This window comes from Antedon mediterranea, chromosome 3 (assembly GCF_964355755.1).
Source record: "Antedon mediterranea chromosome 3, ecAntMedi1.1, whole genome shotgun sequence".
Taxonomy (NCBI): Eukaryota; Metazoa; Echinodermata; class Crinoidea; order Comatulida; family Antedonidae; genus Antedon; species Antedon mediterranea.
In genome coordinates, this window is record NC_092672.1 from 7,491,175 (window position 1) to 7,511,350 (window position 20,176).

General features: G+C 33.8%; 2 protein-coding genes across 8 annotated transcripts in view; both read left to right on the plus strand.

The window, feature by feature from the left end:
* The first annotated feature begins 77 nt into the window (after positions 1 to 77).
* On the plus strand, positions 78 to 11,289 carry LOC140044733 (uncharacterized). Its single transcript, XM_072089371.1, has 12 exons — positions 78 to 132; positions 2,178 to 2,297; positions 2,638 to 2,744; positions 3,106 to 3,227; positions 3,964 to 4,043; positions 4,781 to 4,848; positions 7,224 to 7,362; positions 7,935 to 8,150; positions 8,507 to 8,613; positions 8,889 to 8,978; positions 10,255 to 10,419; positions 10,822 to 11,289. The coding sequence occupies exons 2-12, from the start codon at positions 2,207 to 2,209 to the stop codon at positions 10,879 to 10,881; spliced, it is 1,245 nt and encodes a 414-aa protein (XP_071945472.1). The 5' UTR covers positions 78 to 132; positions 2,178 to 2,206; the 3' UTR covers positions 10,882 to 11,289.
* Positions 11,290 to 14,601: 3,312 nt separating this feature from the next.
* LOC140044732 (agrin-like) overlaps positions 14,602 to 20,176 on the plus strand; it is an 83,810-nt gene continuing 78,235 nt past the window's right edge. For all 7 annotated transcript variants that reach the window (XM_072089362.1, XM_072089364.1, XM_072089369.1 and 4 more), the window contains exon 1: positions 14,602 to 15,147. In XM_072089362.1, the coding sequence (XP_071945463.1) occupies positions 14,745 to 15,147 (403 nt within the window). In that variant the 5' untranslated portion in view covers positions 14,602 to 14,744. The remainder of the gene's footprint in view (positions 15,148 to 20,176) is intronic.

Here is a 20,176-nt window from a genome sequence, read left to right on the forward strand (position 1 = left end):
GGAAAAATGATACCGCCCTCTATACCAACCCCCTCTACCGGCGACAGAACTATGTTTGTGTGTTTTCACTGGGTGGAGTTCAATTTTCGCATTTGCTTCTTTTTAATGTTCCCAAATTTGTTATTTTGTCAGGTAAATGATCAAGAAATTGGAATTTTCACTATCTAGGCCTAGTATATACCTGTAAACTTCATTCTTTATAATGATAATATTAGATGATGAAATATATAATCGAACAGGTATAAAATAGTGTTAATAATGATGGAGTGTGAGTGTGCCCAGCCTGGCCCCACAGCTAGTCTTAAGTTTTAGTACTAACTAGGCCTAGCCTCTAGGTAGGCCTATGATGCCTGGTAGTAGGCCTAGGCTATAGGCTAAAGCCTAGTAGTAGGCCAACCAACCAGACAGGGCCTATAGGGGTAGGCCTAGCGGATTTCCGGCCTAGCTAGGCCTACTACAGTAGGCCTAGGCGGCTAGTGTATAACTAGCTAAGTAGAGAGAGGGCCTAGAGTGGTAGTAGTAGTAGTAGGCCTATTATGCTCATGCTAAAACTAGGTTATATAGCTTATGATGAAGCTAAGCCTTACACTTATTTACAGTCAGTAGTATTACTAAACTTAAAAGTGCTAGCCTAGGACCTAATAAACTTAAAAATTAAACTAGATTTAATTCGTCACTATGACGAATTATAGGTTATATGCATTGATTTAAATAAAGATAATTGATTTTTAAAAGATATTTTGATTGATTGATTTTCTCAGATTCTTTAATTATTTATAATATATGATAGGACCTTGCTAACGCGAATACAATAGCCGGTATCACAATCCGATCAAAGATCCCTCTGCGTATAATGTCATAAACCACATTTGTTGTTACATAATAATAAAGACATAAGTTACTTTTTATCTAGATTTCATTATAAATCATGTGTATAATATATACACTAAGAAATAAATTTGAACAAACAATACGGATAATAAAAAAAAAATCTTATTTCGTTTCCCAAGGTGAGACTCGATCTCGGTACCTTGAGTGCCATAGACACGAGCACAGAACACTGAGCCATACACAACTGACTAAAAGTTGTAGAAAAATTCCTCCGTGTATTTACTATGCAGTAACCACTTTGGTGCAGACAGATTATTACATACCGCAATGAATTATAATTTTTTACTATGATGACATCTCTAAAAATGTACAATAATGATGCACTGTCAAACTATACACTTTTAACTTTAATATATGAACTTTTGAAGGAAGAAAGTTAATGTTAAGTTTGTTATTTTGGCCTAAGAAAATGTCATAATTTGTTTGATTGTCGAAATGATTTTTTTAAAATTTAATATGCAATTAATTATGGCTTAATCAACTTTTGTTCCCTTAGTTTAATAATAAATCATACATAAGATACATACACTTCAAGAAAATGAAATAAAAAATATGTGTTCCCGAGCATTCTGACGATCTATATTAATTTTAAAATTTAGCATATTTTCACCATTTTGTTAACTTACACGTGTGTAGCCTGTCACTTTTGACGTGCTCGTATAAGGCAATTTCGCGTTGAAAAGTGAATAAAATATGATGATATTATTAAAGAAAGGTTTTACAACCGAAATCGGACAAAAAGAGTGTGCATTAACGTATAACGCGCAGTGCGCGTGCAAAAATCTGCCCACTCATGGCAATTTTTTTAAACGCCTAAAATTGCCTGAAACCTACTCTAATTTCATCGAAAATTAATTTTGAAAATTTTAAGCGCGCGTACGCATGCGTTATATGCGCTACGCACGTAATTATATTGCCATATGATGAAATATGACCTGAAATTTATGGGTACCAAATTTTGTTTAAAAGTGATTCATGATTGTGAAGATATGATTACAAACGTGATTTTGTTAAATCGCATAATTTTTGATTGCGCACCATGAAAACATAACCACATCGATTCCTGGCCATAAGGAATAAACTCTGAAAAATTGACCTAGGTAGATGAAACTGATATCAAGATAATTGACAGACAAAATAGTGCTAAGGAAAGAATAAATAAAGGAATAAATAATAAAGATTCTGACAGAATCAAGAGGTTATAATAATATGCATGATAATGCATATAACCTAATAATATTAAAAGCACTGTTTTGCAATTATTTTTTGTTTGTATTCATAAACAGAGACCATAACTTATAACAATAAAACAACGATGCCAGCTCTTTTAAGACCTAAACTGAGTAAGGCGATGTCAGATGCCCTACGACACCATATACTTAAAGAGAGAGAAAGAAAAAGACAAGGTTAGTCTACAGTATTAAGCCAAGGAAGCTATTTTCGAAATATAATAGTAATCAGTAAAACCATACCAAAAAGACAATTTCAGAACCAAATAAAGTGTCCCTTTAATGGAGATATAAATGATGGAAAATTATCCTCTAGCCTTCTAAATCTATATTAATTAATTAAAGAGTCATTCTTTGTCAAAATAGTAGTAGCAACTACTAGATTATACAAATATATTACAGCCTATACATTATGTGTAGCATCATGTATAGGTACAGTTTTTTAAATATTATTTTTTGTTAATAATAATTTTGTTTAGTCACATATTAATTATATATGTGTTTGTATTCTTTGTAGAAGAAGAAGAAGCTGACAAAGCAATTGAAAGAAAAAAGGAAGAAAAAGAGAGGTTACGCAAGAAAGCTGAGGATGAAACCCTATCACTTGAACAAACCAAAGTCCAGGTGTGGAAAGTGGCATATTGTTTTATTTCTTTAGACAAAAATATTCACACAGGAATACAATCTTTAAAGAGGGTAACCCTTCCATCCAGTTTAGCCCAGCAGTGGGTATCTTTCTAAATACACTAGTGTTTTGCATTGATACAAAACTTTTATTTGTTCAGATTTATAAACAATCAACTTTACTTTTTAATTCCCTGTAATTGAACTATATGTTAGAAAAGCAAAAACAAGTTTTAAACTTTTTTTTTCAGCCACGATTATGCGTCACACATTTAGGTCACATTCAGGTCATACATGTTCATAAGATGGGTATTTGGCAATTATAATAATTTTTTTTTTCTTGATTTTGTCTATTTAAAAGGTGAAACATTTAGAAGATAAATTGCAGACTTTACAACGAGAAAAGCATGAACTATTTTTACAATTAAAGAAAGTTATCAATGAAGATGACAACAGGAGAAAGCAAAGAGAAAAGGAGAAAAGGTAATTAATTAGGATTTTAGTTAACTTTGTGCTCCAACTTAATATGTATTGTAATTTATTATGATGTTTTTTATTAATTGTGATATGGATGAATTGTTTCATATAAAATTGTTGTGAGATGTGATGTGAGATTTCACTTCAAATGTTTTGCACGTATACATGTCATGGTTTAGGTACGTTGAATGTACCTCAGCTTCTAACTCATAAAGAAAACTAAATTGTTGTGATGTGAGATGTGATGTGAGATTTCACTTCAAATGTTTTGCACGTATACATGTCATGGTTTAGGTACGTTGAATGTACCTCAGCTTCTAACTCATAAAGAAAACTAAATTGTTGTGATGTGAGATGTGATGTGAGATTTCACTTCAAATGTTTTGCACGTATACATGTCATGGTTTAGGTATGTTGAATGTACCTCAGCTTCTAACTCATAAAGAAAACTAAATTGTTGTGATGTGAGATTTCACTTCAAATGTTTTGAACGTATACATGTCATGGTTTAGGTACCTTGAATGTACCTCAGCTTCTATAACTAATAAAGAAAACTAAATTGATTGTACACACATTTTGGTGGAGTTATGAAATAAAGATGGGATAATGTTGTTTGTATGCATTCTATTGGTATATAGAAAAATATGTAAACATATAAAGGTAGATTTATTGAAGAAAATGGGTTTGACAAATTAATATAAAAAATGATATTTACTATCTGTATTCTATATTATATCCATAGCAATATTTTACATGCAATGAACCACCATCAATATCTGCCTGCTATGCGTATAGGAGGAGGACCACATCTTATTGTGCAAGGTAAAGTTCAAATTAACTATAAACTTGTATATTATTCATTCTGTACCTCATATTTTTGGATCAGTATATATCATCACTACCATGTTTAAACAGTAATGAACTATAGTTATTTTCAGACAGCCTTACATCTGAGGTAAAGTTACATCAAACATCAATTATACATGCATGTTACTTTGGATGGGCGTCCACACAATGCTTAATACTGGCGGAGTAAATTGTCTTTAGTAAATTTAAATTAACTTAATACAAAGAGTGTCTTCACAGGCACTACCAGAGGGCTAAATCTCAGCCTAAGAGTGTCTTCACAGGCACTACCAGAGGACTAAATCTCAGCCTAAGAGTGTCTTCACAGGCACTACCAGAGGGCTAAATCTCAGCCTAAGAGTGTCTTCATAGGCACTACCAGAGGGCTAAATCTCAGCCTAAGAGTGTCTTCACAGGCACTACCAGAGGGCTAAATCTCAGCCTACACTTTCAAAGTTTATGTGACAAAAATATATATGGACACGATGATGTCATATGACTACCACGTTGAGCATACCTGTATGACTACCATATTTGGGCACATCACCCTTTTTTATCAAATTAGGTCAAATTGATAGTGTAGACAGAGCTTTACAACAAACAAACTGCTTTCTTCTGACTGATATCTGTCACCTTTTCATCACTATTGCATTGTCAAAACCAATTTTGCACTTTTGTAAAATGCTGAAAATTGTATTTTGTTGTTATGATAGGTATCAACCGTCCTGCACTGTTGGGTGATTCACCAAAGTTTAGACAACAACAGACTTCACCATCTCATGTAAGTTTACTTTACAATGTCACTTTTTGTTAAAATTTAAGACTTATTTAATGTGTTACTATGTACACGGCAAAAGCCTTGTAAATCAATCATGAGGTAGCTCTTCTACTATTGGTTGGATCCTTTAGATGATGACAAACTTTTGGAATTATAACTGATGGGCAAACTAAGGGCTAATTACAATTATTCAGGGCTGCAAATTAAGGGGTATTTGGTCGCATTTGCGACCTAATTTTTCTGTTTGCGACTAAAGAAACAGAATAGGATCAGATCGTCTGCTTGTGCGAGTTGTTTCAAATTGAAGTTAGGTGTGTTTTCCCTATTTCAAACACTGTGTTGTAATTTAATCTCTCTACTACGGAAGGCTCAGGAGTTTCCACTAGTCACCGCCGCCGCAAAGGAGTTAGGTTCATTCAAGCGTACAAAGCCCCTAAACATTTTACACTCGTTGTGATTGGAAGTTCGTCCATTTATTGCATGCTGCCTTACCCAATCACACAAAAGGACACCAAACACACAGCACCGTGTGACGCGCGGACGACACAAACCTCGTGGAAAATCACCTCCGTTTTAAAGAAGGAATATAAAAAAACAATTGTACCGCCGTACACAGAAGTTAGCCAGGGCGGGCGCGGCAGATACAAAGGATTGTCGCCGCGCAGCCATCAGCATTTTTAGGCAGTATAATATATATAATAATATCTATTCATTATATAGATTAAACAGCAGTATTATTTATCGGTAGATTTAATACTTTATTCCAGATTCTGATTATCGAAAATTATATATCAGAGAAAATACCGCAACTTTCCTACAAAGTAGCTTCGTAGATAAAACAGGCTACGTTGTTGGCTTTGTAGGTTACATTGTTTGGCTTCGTTAGTAACCTCAATAAACAACCTCACGATGTTCTTAGTAAGTAACAAGGTGTGAAAATTATTATTTGATGTGTTAATTTTGACTGGCGGAGGAGGACCAATTTGTACATTACTAAGAAATATATAATATAATATTTTTTATTCGTAGATGTTTCATTCGTGTGTTTTTTTACTCTCAGCGGCGAATATAAATTTCCCACAATGTAAACGTAGAGACACGATCCAACACAATGAACTATGCCAACTAATAAAAATAATATAGCGAACGTCCAGTCGATCCAAAAACATATGCAAACAAAAATATCGTAAAAAATTCATTCTAAATATAGTATCAGAACAGGGAGTTGTAAAATAAGACTCCCTGATCAGAACGTTCAATCGGTCGCTCAAAAAGACTGCCGACAGAAGACCGTAATTAATACAGACCTAGTTTTTTGGTCACATGTCATGAAATGCGATACTCTGTGTTTTACCACCGCAAACCTCTCGCGTGGCTACAAAACAGAGTACAGTACTTGTACCTGAATTTTGCGTCACATGAAACGTAATACAGCTCTAAACTGTTCCCACGATTCGCACGTTTTTCCCCTCCAAATTCTGGTCGGGCCTTTTATCGTAATATAATAATTTACAAAGGCCTATGTTAAATCTTAACATGGAATATATATTTATTTTGCATATATTTTGTTGGTGTCCTAGCCAAGGTGTTGTTGTTTTTATAATTCGCTAAAAACCAAGGTAGGGTTGAATGGCCGGATTGAATCATGTAGGCCGCCGAAACTCTCTCTGCGTGAGTTGAGGGCCTCGGGTCCGATGTCGTCTCGTCGGCGGATGTCCTGCCAAATTAGGACAACCGATGTGTAGGGCGGCTACAAAAATTAACGTCTTCTAGGATTTTAATTAGCCAACAATACATGTTTGTTTCCATTGTTCATGCTCCTATTAAAGGCGATGACATTGGTGTATCGACGCATAGATATTATCATAAACAACAATACATCGTAGGCAACGAACAGTACTTTGTAAATTGCAGGATACGTTTAGAGAACAATGACCTACGATCTATTTACGCGTAAGCTACGAAAGGTTACATACAAACCAGTAATTTCTTTCTGTACCGTAAAAAGAATAGATCTTGCGTGAATATAAGTGGCGCATCAGAACCAGTGCCTAAAATGTGCATAACCCAATTTATGAGCTCAGAAATCGATTGAAACAACCTATAATTACTTAAAAATCCCCCCCCCCCCGCGCTGGGGGGGGGGGGGGGGCTCTCATTTTTATACACTCCCCCCCCCCCCCCCCCCCAACTACTAAAAACGGATCTGTGCGGAATTGGGTTTGAGGGAAAGGGGTTAGTTATCGATGAAAAGGTGCTACTAAAAAAATTGGTGGTGCTACCAAAAATTATTATGAGCCATCATACAAATTTGATAGTGCTACCAAGTAAAAAAGTTAATTTGCAGCCCTGTTATTGTCTTTTTATTTTATATACAGACTATCAAAAGAAACAGAAGCCCTTCTCCTCCACTGGTTCAACTTTACCCACCTCACCCTCACACACAGGGTCACTACAGCCAACAAGTTACTTCTACTTATGCCAATGCTCAAGTTAGCCATTCCCCATACAGACAAGGTTAGTGATGATGTATTTTTTTTAAGCTGCCCCATCCCAGCATTTTATATATTGTATGTTTTTTTTTTTTTTTTTTAACATTTTGATTACGGTATAAAACATGGACATCAAACAGTCTGAAGGCTGAAAACTTTGAAATTACAAAAATATACTTAAGATAAAAAAATAAAGACTATATTATATTTGTGCTGATATTATTCTGATTGATTAAGAAACATTCACTCACAAACGTATGAGCATGCATAGAGTGACTGTTAGACTCAATAGCTTGTAGTTGCATAGTAATATTGTGAAAAGAAAAGGTTGCTATAACATCACTGTTGACATTCTGTCAATCTGCAAAGAAACCTACAACATGCCTTTTACATATGCGACAAGCTAAGGGAAACACTTACTCTTAAATAAAGAAAAATATCCTATCTAAGTACAATATTAAAATAAAATACAATTTAAGGGAAATTACTTAAATATTTATTAAGTGAAATACTTGATTTTTAAGGGAAATATAATAATTGTAATTGTTGAATATGGTCACTGATTCCTAATAACATTTGTGTGTTTTGTTCTTGTAGCTCACAGTACAACTCCAGGTTCTTACAATAATCAACAACATGGTAGCTACGCACAGCCTCACAGCAACTACACTGCCACCACTCAGTCTAGCACCAAATACCAGTCTAGAGACCCAGCATATGCTAACTTTAATCACAGTCATTACGTCCAACAGCAGAAAGAACTTGGTGCTCAATTCTCACAAGGTGGCTACATACATCAAACACATCAACCAAGTAAGTTATTTTATGTTAAATATGGCCTCACTATTTTTCCTTAAGAAATTATGACTAATAGTATGATATTCGGGAAGGTGTTTTTAGTGGTAAAAACAAATTTGATACCTTTTCAAGAAAAATCTTGTTTTGGGAGAGTTTCCAATTTTCAAAGAGTCTTGTATTGGGAGAGTTTACTGTATAATATAAGTATTGCTAATTAAGTTTTCTAAATTGATTGTGTTTGAATTCAATTTAAAACAATTGTGGCAAACCAAAAATAAATTGTAATCATTGCTCGTCATACAACCACAATAAGATTTATGAAAACCAATCATTTCATCATCTATTTACTTAATACATTTCTTGTTTTAAAGGATATCTCCAAGCTGGCTCAACACATACAGGAGAACCACCCAGTAAGCAACCAGCTTACAGTGATGAACAGTCTCACTACTCTACAGCCAAGGCACAGCAGGCTAAGGTATTATAGTGTCTTTTGTTTTGGCTCAAAAAGATACTTAAATACAATGCAATACAATGGAAAAAACAGGGTTTCTAAAAATGTAACCTAATCATTTTTATAGAAGATCTCATATTGCACTGTTTGGTGATAAAACAGAATATAAAATGTGTACAAAATGTAGTTAAAATACAAATTATAAAAATATATTTATACACAAATTGGTAATAGAAATAATAATTTTAGATATATTATTAAAATATGTTTAATATAATATATACTATTTATTTTTGCAGGCCCATCAACAGCATGTGCGACCTGTCATGCAAAGTCACACACAAGCCTTACATCAACAACAAGTACTGTTGTCACAGCAACAACAAAAGGTATGAAAACATTGCTGCATATAGATAGGAAGGAAAGAAAATGTTTAATAGGACATGAATTGTTTATTTTTTTACAAGAATGAATTTTCTTCCCTAAATCTGTAAAATGCGCTTTTTATTCTTACCATGTTATACTGTTATGTGTTATATTACATAGCCTATGTAAATACGCGAACGTGATTGGTTGAAACTGCATCACATGACTACCGCTGCGAGGATCGTAAATCGTATATATCCTCGAGAACGATGATATTGACTGTGTAATTTTCGCGTAATTATCGTGTCTCCTGTCATTAAACATATAGATTCTCGAGTACGATGATATTGACTGTGTAATTTTCGTGTACCAACACTCGCGTTGCCGATAAATAAACAAAAGTCATCTACTCGATCTTGAACTCGGGTGGAATTGTCACTCCATCGCAAGACAACGCTCCAACCGCTGCGCCATGTAGCTTGCTTGAAGAAATTAATCATCTAAACTATTTAAACTATGCATACATAGCGCCCTCATTTGTTATTAGTCCACCCTAAATGTGATGAAACACCGTTTGTGATTGGTCAATACTCACGGTAGTAACTTAGCAACTAGTACGCGCTGAACATCCGGTGATTCGGCTCCTCGAAGATCGAGAAGAAGACGAATTGTTTATTCGGCCTAGGCTTACCTGATTATAATATTATTATTTTTAATAGGCTTATTGATGGAAATTCTTCTGTTAATTTCAACGACCTAGGCCTAAGTGAATATTTTATTGCCAAGGAATCATTAATTAGTAATTATCTGTATATTATTCTTCGCAAGGTAAGGTGTCTAGGCAGGCTTGTTTAAATACAATACAAATACTATAGGAAGGAGGCCTAGCCTAGCTTCACCCAACCCAGCAGACTTGTTGTTGGCTATATAATATAACAGATATTGCCTTTTATATCGGTTAAATATAAGATTTGACATCCCCTCGGGAATGATATTAAGTTCTCGGGGAATATATATTTCCCTCAGCTGGCGCTTCGGGAAATATATATTCCCTCGAACTTAATATCATTCCCTCGGGGATGTCAAATCTTATATTTAACCTCTAAGCAGTCAATATCTGTATAATATTATACTGTGTCTTTATTTTCAAGTATACCGATGTAATATATATCATGTGGCTACTGATGAGGATAATGGTAAACCTGTATATGATTGCCCTAATCAGCTTCTTCAAAAACTTTTGAATCAAAATCAAGTAATGTTTTCAAAGTCAAACCTCCTCAATTTTTGTATTTCTAGGCTGGAGTAATTCAAGGTTATCCAGCAAGAAGGAAGCAGCAAGAATCACCGGTCTATGCCCACAAGAAACCGCAGTCACAACATCAACAACAGCAGCAGCAGCAACAGCATCATCAGCAGCAGCAGCAACAACAGCAGCAACAGCAGCATCCCATGACTTCCAAAGTAATTATGATTTTATCTCATCTTTTACATTATTACATGTAAAGTTGTAGACAGTATATATGCTTATATGCATGATATGTATAATCAAATAAACACCTCATAGATTTAAAAATATTCAACACAATTAATATTGAAGAAGTGATAATTTAAAACACAATAAAAATGAAAATACTTGGTCAATGAATTCTACTATAAATAAGAATGTGTTATAATACTGTGTATATATGCCTGGAAAAAAAAAGAAAAATGTTTAATGTGTCTAATTTGCAAAGAGACCAATCTGGTTTCTTTGGTCTTATAGTATGTTTTTAATTTTCGTATTGATGTTTTTCTCTTCTGGAATTTTGTTTTGCATTATATTACCAGTATGAAAAATATATCTATATCATTATAATTTTACAGAGTGGATATCAGCCAACACAGGCAATGAGACATGCCTATCAAGACAGACAATACTACTAGCCTCCACGATTGAAGCAAAGTTTCTTGGCCTACTGTTTATATGCCTCAACTGATGGTTGGAGTAGGCTCTCTGCACATTAAGGTCTCCAGCCCTGGTTCCTTTCCTACAATATTGACTACCAATGACATACTTTTTCAATCATTGAAGAAAATGTTAACAGTTTATGTTAACATTTTGAGGAATTGCAGATTTTGTTTGGTAGATGTATTTACTGTATATTGAATGTACTCTATATTCTATTGCTTTAATTTGTAATGCTGAGAGCTGTCGTCGTGTTGATGTTTCTAGCAATTGTTTATATCCTAATAGGCTTGCATGCTTGTTACTCGACAGTATAGCTATTTTGTAACTAGCAACAAACGATTAATAAATGAATAAAAAACAAACACAAAACTGGATTGATTTTTTAGTTTTAATATCTTTTTAAATAATTTTAATTATTTGTGAAGAAACAGCTTGAAACAAAGGAATTTTTTTTTTAAAAGTTTTATGTTTTTATATGATTTTATGTACAATGTACGAGCATATTTTGAGTCACATATTTCATTAGCTTCTTTGTACAGCAAAAGCATTGCATAATTCTGAGAAGGATAATTCACTATTATTATGTTACCTTCATTATGTTGTTATTTTTAACTCCATCTTTATTGTTTTCATCATAAATTATTTTATGGTATACTATTCAAAATTTTTTCCGACATCATAATAAATAATGCAATTTCTTTCCTCATTATCATAATTTCCATTCGTTATTGTCACAATCCTATTTTCGAATCCCTATCACCGTTTTAGTAAATTATTTTATTTTAATCGCCAGCACAGTTCTTCGAGGTACAAAAACATATTCGGCATCTGCCACTAACCAACACGTACACACTGGCGCATCCCGAATACATATTTTTTAGAGGCCGATGGAAACCATTTTGTAAAACGGCACATTCAAAACGGATCGGCGCTTTTGTCGATAGGCCTACATATTTTATTTTTCATTAGCTTCTTTGTACAGCAAAAGCATTGCATAATTCTGAGAAGGATAATTCACTATTATTATGTTACCTTCATTATGTTGTTATTTTTAACTCCATCTTTATTGTTTTCATCATAAATTATTTTATGGTATACTATTCAAAATTTTTTCCGACATCATAATAAATAATGCAATTTCTTTCCTCATTATCATAATTTCCATTCGTTATTGTCACAATCCTATTTTCGAATCCCTATCACCGTTTTAGTAAATTATTTTATTTTAATCGCCAGCACAGTTCTTCGAGGTACAAAAACATATTCGGCATCTGCCACTAACCAACACGTACACACTGGCGCATCCCGAATACATATTTTTTAGAGGCCGATGGAAACCATTTTGTAAAACGGCACATTCAAAACGGATCGGCGCTTTTGTCGATAGGCCTACATATTCGACAAGATCACAACATCTTCTTGACCAATATCATGATTGTTATTGTCAACATTTACCATAATTGTTATTTTAAATAGGCCTACAAATTATCGTTAGAGGTATTATATTTTAGTAATTTTAGAGGGAATGCTTACTACCACTTGTACTGAACGATGTAACACCAACAGATGTCCGGAAATTTTTTTTAATAAGATATTTATTAATTTAGTAAGTTCCCTCTCTGTCAGCCTCGTTCCGTTATAATTTATATAAACGTTTTATGTGCAAGATGAAATGCGGCTAATTTTATTTTGAAAGTCCGCTTCCACTGTCCACCATGATATAACACCAACATATGTCCGGAGATGAATTAGTTGATTATTCTTGATTTTAAAATGACATATTTAATTGGGTTCTCACACTTGTACGGTCCCTCTGGGGTTTCTGAGATAATCGTTGCATGATTGTATTTGCCATACTAGATGATGAAAGTCGAAGTTGACGCGAATTCCCGTATAATTATTCGTGAATAGTTTTAGTTTTCAGTCCAAACTAAGCCAAATGCCTCAAATTGTTACGTATGCCCATTCGGGTTGTACCCATGCTTCTCTACAAAGTTATCACGAACGCTGAACATCTTGCGACCTATCACACTTACAAGACTTCTCCAATCAGAGCGATTATTGGCCAAAATAATAATAATGATAATAATATCCTGGGTTTATATAGCGCCTAATGTTTTAAAATCTCTAAGCGCTGAACATTATTACCCCAGTCATTTTTTAGATCAAACACGTATGGAAGCATACTCCCATAATGCAGCAAAGTTGTGGGTTGATCTAACCGGGTACCCATTTTATACACCTGGATGGAGAGAGGCAAACGTAAGTAAAGTATCTAAAGGATACAAGCAATGTAGCGAGAGTTAGATTCGAACCTAGATCTCACGATCAGTAGTTCCCGCGTCCAACACTCTGCGTGTGCATAGATGTTTCGTTTCGTATCATTTTCTATTATTTGTATCCATGGTTTTGGGTCGTCCTCTTGGTTCTATTTTTGACTATTATTTTATTCGGATAGAGATCTTCCACACCATGTCACGCATCTTCTCTCTATCACTGCATTTTCCTTGTTTGTGCTCTGTTATAGAAATCTATACGTTTATTATTATATTAGGCCATTTGATGCCTAAAATGCGTCTTAGAAATTTTCTGTGAAATATGTCAATTCGTCTTTTTATCGAGTCAGAGTATAAAGGTCACTATACGAATATGCTGGCCCCATATGTGTTTAAGTGCGAGTGGTGGCGTCTTCTTATTGTCCATCCAGTACATGTCATGTTTACAAAGTTATAAATTATTAAAATTTTAATTTTGATCGTAATTATGAAATGGAAATTGGTCTAGGGTACCTAATCTTATAAAATGTAAATATTCTTCTTACTAAAGTCTTATTGTGTTTTGTTTATATTAATTCAGGACACTAATCAACAAAGTTGCTTAAACAGCCAATTTATTCTAAAGTTTCGATAAATAATAATAATAATTGATTGGTCACCGACTGTTTTTGTATTATAAATATTTATTAAATTCAAATATTCAGGTCTCTGAACAAGAAGGTGATTACGCCCTCTATAAAATGTGCTAACAGTGAACATTCGGTGTACGTACTAAGGTTATGTTTTTTCAAACCTTACAGGAAATTGTAAGCATATCAACATAGGAATGTTAGTATCGCGGATATTCCTGCAAAGAATGTTCACTTATCTTACTAAAAACTATCAAAACGATACGACTCACAAGTTCAACATATCCTAAGATAAATCATTCCAGCTTTGTTACAGTAGTTTGTTTCATTTAATTTTAATTTGTTCTATAAAAACGTTGAAGACTTCTAAACAGAATAAATGAAGCTTCCAGTGCTTAAAAAAAATAATTTTATTATTTGTTAAATTAAGGCCTACCGTGTTGTCGGTGGGAACTTCGCTTCTATAAATCTACTAATTTGTATTCGATATTATAATTTCGAATTTTGCAATGCATAATAAACGTTTACAGTATTTTGTTAGAAAACACAATTTACGATAACTAAAACATTTAAAATAAATGTACTGGTTGTTAGATTCATATTTACACTATTGATAATAAACGGTGGAGCGCAAAAGAAAATTGTTTTCAAGTTGCTTAATTGCTGAATAAACCGCGCGTCCAATCAAAATAGGTTTTAGGCAATTAAGAAGTTGATAACGAGGTTAGGGGATTCGACTTGTTACGCTTCGTTAACTTGTTGTCTTGAGAGCACCGCTTTGAAGATCCGACCAGCCAAACCCAGGCAGACCTACTCAGCACGCTGGCTAACTTTCTCCAAAGTTTAACACTTTTTATCGGATATCTTTCACAGTTGTATTGTAAGTAATTGCAAAAAGAGGTTTAGGAACCTTTATTAAGTGTGAACTTCGAGATGGTTCGTCTGTTAGGCCTAATGGTGCTGGTGGCATTGATGCACACAACTGGTCCACAATGTCCGGAAAAATCGATAGAGAAGCGAGAGGAGGATGCGAATATTGTGGTATCAGGGCTGGTGGATCGTATCATGAGAGAACCAAAACAGATGACATACAGTTGTGAAGTTAAAGTTATACGGATTTTTAAAGGTGGGAATCACGTTGGGGACGATATGGAGCAGGATAATATGATAATGGTGAAAGGATTTGGTAACCCACATCTGTGTGAAAATACTGCACATAAAGGAGATGTAAGAATTTTAATGATTAATCAAGATTCTCAAGGTCAATATTCTCTCAATTCAAGTTTGGTTCGAATTACAATTGGAAATCTAGACCATGCTGAAGCAGCTGTTTCTGGTAAGAATATTTCAAAATATAGTTTTGTTCTTTATTATATTAATAATAATAATATCAATATCCTGGATTTATCTAGCGCCTAATGTAAATGTTGTGAAACCTCCAAGCACTGAACATTATTATTAATCACTTACCTTTGATTCCACAGCCATCATCTGACTTAAACTTTTACACTTACAGTGAAAAAAAGAAAAAAAAGTTTAATTCTAAGATTCTGTTCTTACCAGTTTATAATGTACATACATACAGATATTATATTAATGCTGTTGCTATGCCTGACATTGCAATGCAAGTTGCATGTAAATAACTTGATAACTAGAGTCTTGACTCAAAATTATTTCAACTATATATTTCTTCATGATCTAAAAATATACATAGGTCTCAAACCGTCAATCCAAAATCAGTGAGTGACCCAACTTATAGCTGCTGAACTTTTTTGTATTAAGAGGTGGGGGGGGGGGGGGGACTTTGTGGCTGGGGGTGTTGGCAGAGGGGATAGGGCTTTGTGTCTCCTTCTTCTTTGGTCTGATGAAAATATTAAAATTTCACATTTAGATACCAGGGAGTACGGTACACCTACTTTATTACATTATGAACTACTTTTGATATATATGTTTAAATAGACTGATTAATATAGACATGACTAACTAAACTATAACTATATGTTAGTGCTTCCTATTTTAAAAATCCTGGGTACATGATTTCTTAAACAGGAGTTGTGCCTTTTTCTTTTGTATCTAGATATTGTATCACAATACAGTGTGAAAATACAATTTTCCCACAACTTGTTCATTGTCCTATTCCAACATATAATTTTAATAGCTAAGAATGACTATATGGATTTATTGGCCCTTTGTATGATTTAATCTAAGTTATAATGATGGATTTTTAAGGTCAAATACACTTTCTTTCATCAAAGACAAATAATAGCCCAGAAAAGCTACTTAAAAAGAGAAGATGTTTTTTGTGGTAAAGGGTAAAGTACTTGCTAGTGCTTATAAGTCACAGCATGGCAATCTGTTATGTCACTACAATAAGCTCAATACCACATTGTATGTGTTATGCGCGATTTGAACGATTTGCGCAATTTGAAATTGCGCAAAAAAATCCTTGCGCAATTTGAAATTGCGCAAAGAATTCTTGCGCAATTTTAAATTGCGCAAGGATTTTTTTGCGCAATTTCAAATTGCGCAATCAACTTGCGCAATTTCAAATTGCGCAAGAAAATCTTTGCGCAATTTTAAATTGCGCTGCACAATTTGTAAATTGCGCAAGATAGTTCTTGCGCAATATGACACCTTTGCGCAATTTGAAAACGAACTGTAAATTTTCCCATACATGGCTAGGCTAGGCCTAGGCAGAGGAGTTTAAAATTTAGTATTTTATTATATAAATAAGACCATTTCAATGAAGATAATGTTTAATACTCACTTTTTAAGTTTTTAATATTAGTTTAAGCTAGGCCATGTAACCTAGTCAGTATCAGTAGTCCAGACCCTAGCTAGGCTAGAGTAGTATAGCCGGCCGCCCGCGCCGCGCCCGCCTGGTGGAACACCACCGCTTCGTTTTCCTTCGTCGGTTCTTCGACGGTATGCTAACTTATAACAATATTTGCACTACTAAAATAAGGAAATGCGATATTTATCTTTAATTTTGAATCATTCTTAGAAATTACTATAAAAATATGGGTGTGCATGATTTCACAATCTGTCGAAAAACCTTGCGCAATTTGCAGATTACTTGCGCAATTTAATACGTTGCTTGCGCAATTTGAAACACATGTTTCAATTCAAATTGCGCAAGGATTTTTTTTGCGCAATTTCAAATTGCGCAAATCGTTCAAATCGCGCATAACAGATGCAACAAAATGTATCCATAAATATATTCATTGTTAAGTTTACATTGGGAAATAAAGGATGCCAGAGTGTATGTTGTACTATCTTAAGCTACACTAGTTTGACAAAAAAAGTGTAATGTGCCCAAATATGGTAGTGGTATGACATCATCATGTCTGTAAATGGGCACATCGCATTTTTTTTATCACACAAGGTTTGATAGTGTAGATAAGGCTTTAAAATAATGTTTGCAATGCTATGTCTGACTATTCTCCACTCTTGAGAATTATATTATAATTACCTGTAAGAGAAAGGAATGTCAAGATAAAGGTGTATCCATGTATCCTGTCATTAAATGAACATATTCTATTTGTCCTCTAGTCAAGCTTAACATCAACAGAAATAAGGTACATCATTCTACACCCTCCATCTGGTTAATCCATATATTTGTAACACACCATAAGTTGTTTCCATGGTGGTAAGAAAACTCCTGCTTAAAATAATGTTATTTGCAGTTAACCACAAAATCAGTGTGGTTTACCATTACTTTGTGTCTCCTTCTTCTTTGGTCTGATGAAAATATTAAAATTTCACATTTAGATACCAGGGAGTACGGTACACCTACTTTATTACATTATGAACTACTTTTGATATGTATGTTTAAATAGACTGATTAATATAGACATGACTAACTAAACTATAACTATATGTTAGTGCTTCCTATTTTAAAAATCCTGGGTACATGATTTCTTAAACAGGAGTTGTGCCTTTTTCTTTTGTATCTAGATATTGTATCACAATACAGTGTGAAAATACAATTTTCCCACAACTTGTTCATTGTCCTATTCCAACATATAATTTTAATAGCTAAGAATGACTATATGGATTTATTGGCCCTTTGTATGATTTAATCTAAGTTATAATGATGGATTTTTAAGGTCAAATACACTTTCTTTCATCAAAGACAAATAATAGCCCAGAAAAGCTACTTAAAAAGAGAAGATGTTTTTTTGTGGTAAAGGGTAAAGTACTTGCTAGTGCTTATAAGTCACAGCATGGCAATCTGTTATGTCACTACAATAAGCTCAATACCACATTGTATGCAACAAAATGTATCCATAAATATATTCATTGTTAAGTTTACATTGGGAAATAAAGGATGCCAGAGTGTATGTTGTACTATCTTAAGCTACACTAGTTTGACAAAAAAAGTGTAATGTGCCCAAATATGGTAGTGGTATGACATCATCATGTCTGTAAATGGGCACATTTTTTTATCACACAAGGTTTGATAGTGTAGATAAGGCTTTAAAATAATGTTTGCAATGCTATGTCTGACTATTCTCCACTCTTGAGAATTATATTATAATTACCTGTAAGAGAAAGGAATGTCAAGATAAAGGTGTATCCATGTATCCTGTCATTAAATGAACATATTCTATTTTTCCTCTAGTCAAGCTTAACATCAACAAAAATAAGGTACATCACTCTACCTCCTCCATCTGGTTAATCCATATATTTGTAACACACCATAAGTTGTTTCCATGGTGGTAAGAAACTCCTGCTTAAAATAATGTTATTTGCAGTTAACCACAAAATCAGTGTGGTTTACAAAATTGTCTTTCTGTTAATCATTGGTACAAAACTTATGTAATATCAAGTGTTTCTCACTCTCAACCCACTTGAATTTGGAAGTTTATGTCGAAAAAAAAAATTAAAACGAATATTGATTTCCCTATTGGGTCATTCCATGTCAAATCACCCAATGGGTTAAACCCTACTTTCTTCAAATTTGCTCAAATTTGGTTTTTGGGTTATTTTTAGCTAAAAAACCTGAAATTTTTAATTTGAGCGCCATACGACCAACGGTTCGCGTGCTACGCGCCGTCGTTTCTTCGCGATTTTGCGCAAAATCGACGCGGCGGGCTATACTTAAATGACCTTATCTCCGTAACGTGTGGACCGATTTTGTTGTGACGGGTATCTTTGGAAAGCTAATTGTTAAAGCTATCCAAATCATCCATTTACTTTTGAGATAGAACTATTTAAAAGATGTATAACTTATTCTATTCCATTTGACCTAGGATTTGACCTTGTGGGACAAATTTTTTTTAGATGAAATTTTGTGAAAATTATCTCCTACATGATATTTACATAATATAAAAAAATTGGAGATATATTATTTTTTGTTTGCTTTCTAGCTCATTTCAAAATTGGCTTACTTCAACAATTCTGGTATTTCTATACAGTGTAGATGTATTGTCGACATTATATCACTACCAAATTTACCTCTTAATACTATGGGTGTCACTGTCAGATTATTTAAGACTATAACAATGCTTTAATTATATTTTCATGCTCCATACAAAATAATTATTACTTAGGTAAACATCTGTACACCATTTGACTACCCCATTTGGTTAGCCAAGGATGTACCATCAGTTTATGGCACTCTTTTCACACTTTCAAGCAAATTGAATCTTGAATTTTTTTTGTTTGATGATATAAACTTTGAAAACATTGATTGTTCTTTGCTGTTCATCATTATTTTACATTTTTGTTCATTGTATTCTGTTCACTTATTTCTTCACTTATAATTAGGCTATAATTACGTTATAAACGGCATGAACCGGGGTGACGATACGTGGGTTGGGGCAAGTAGGGTCCAGTCATTTCAAGTAAAAATACCACTTGCCCCGGTCCATGCCGTCTAGCTGCCATTTATGCAATTTTAAAACATTACTACAATTTTAACATTTTTATAAAAAATGCAATATAACCGCATAAATTTATAGGGCTATAATTACGTTATAAAACGGCATGGACTGGGGTGACGATACATGGGTTGGGGCAAGTAGGGTCCAGTCATTGCATAAAAATACCACTTGCCCTGGTCCATGTCATCTAGCTGCCATTTTATGCAATTTTAAAACTTTACTACAATTTTACGTTTTTGTAAAAAATGCAATATAACCACATGATTTATAAGGCTATAATTAGTGGTGGTATTTTTCAGAAATGAGTGGACCCTACAGTACTTGCCCTACCCATGTATCATCACCCCGGTCCATGCCGTTTATAATGTAATTATAGCCCTATATATCATGCATTTATATTGCATTTTTTATTTTAAAAATTTAAATTGTAGTAACGTTTTAAAATTGCATAAAATGGCAGCTAGACGGCATGGACCA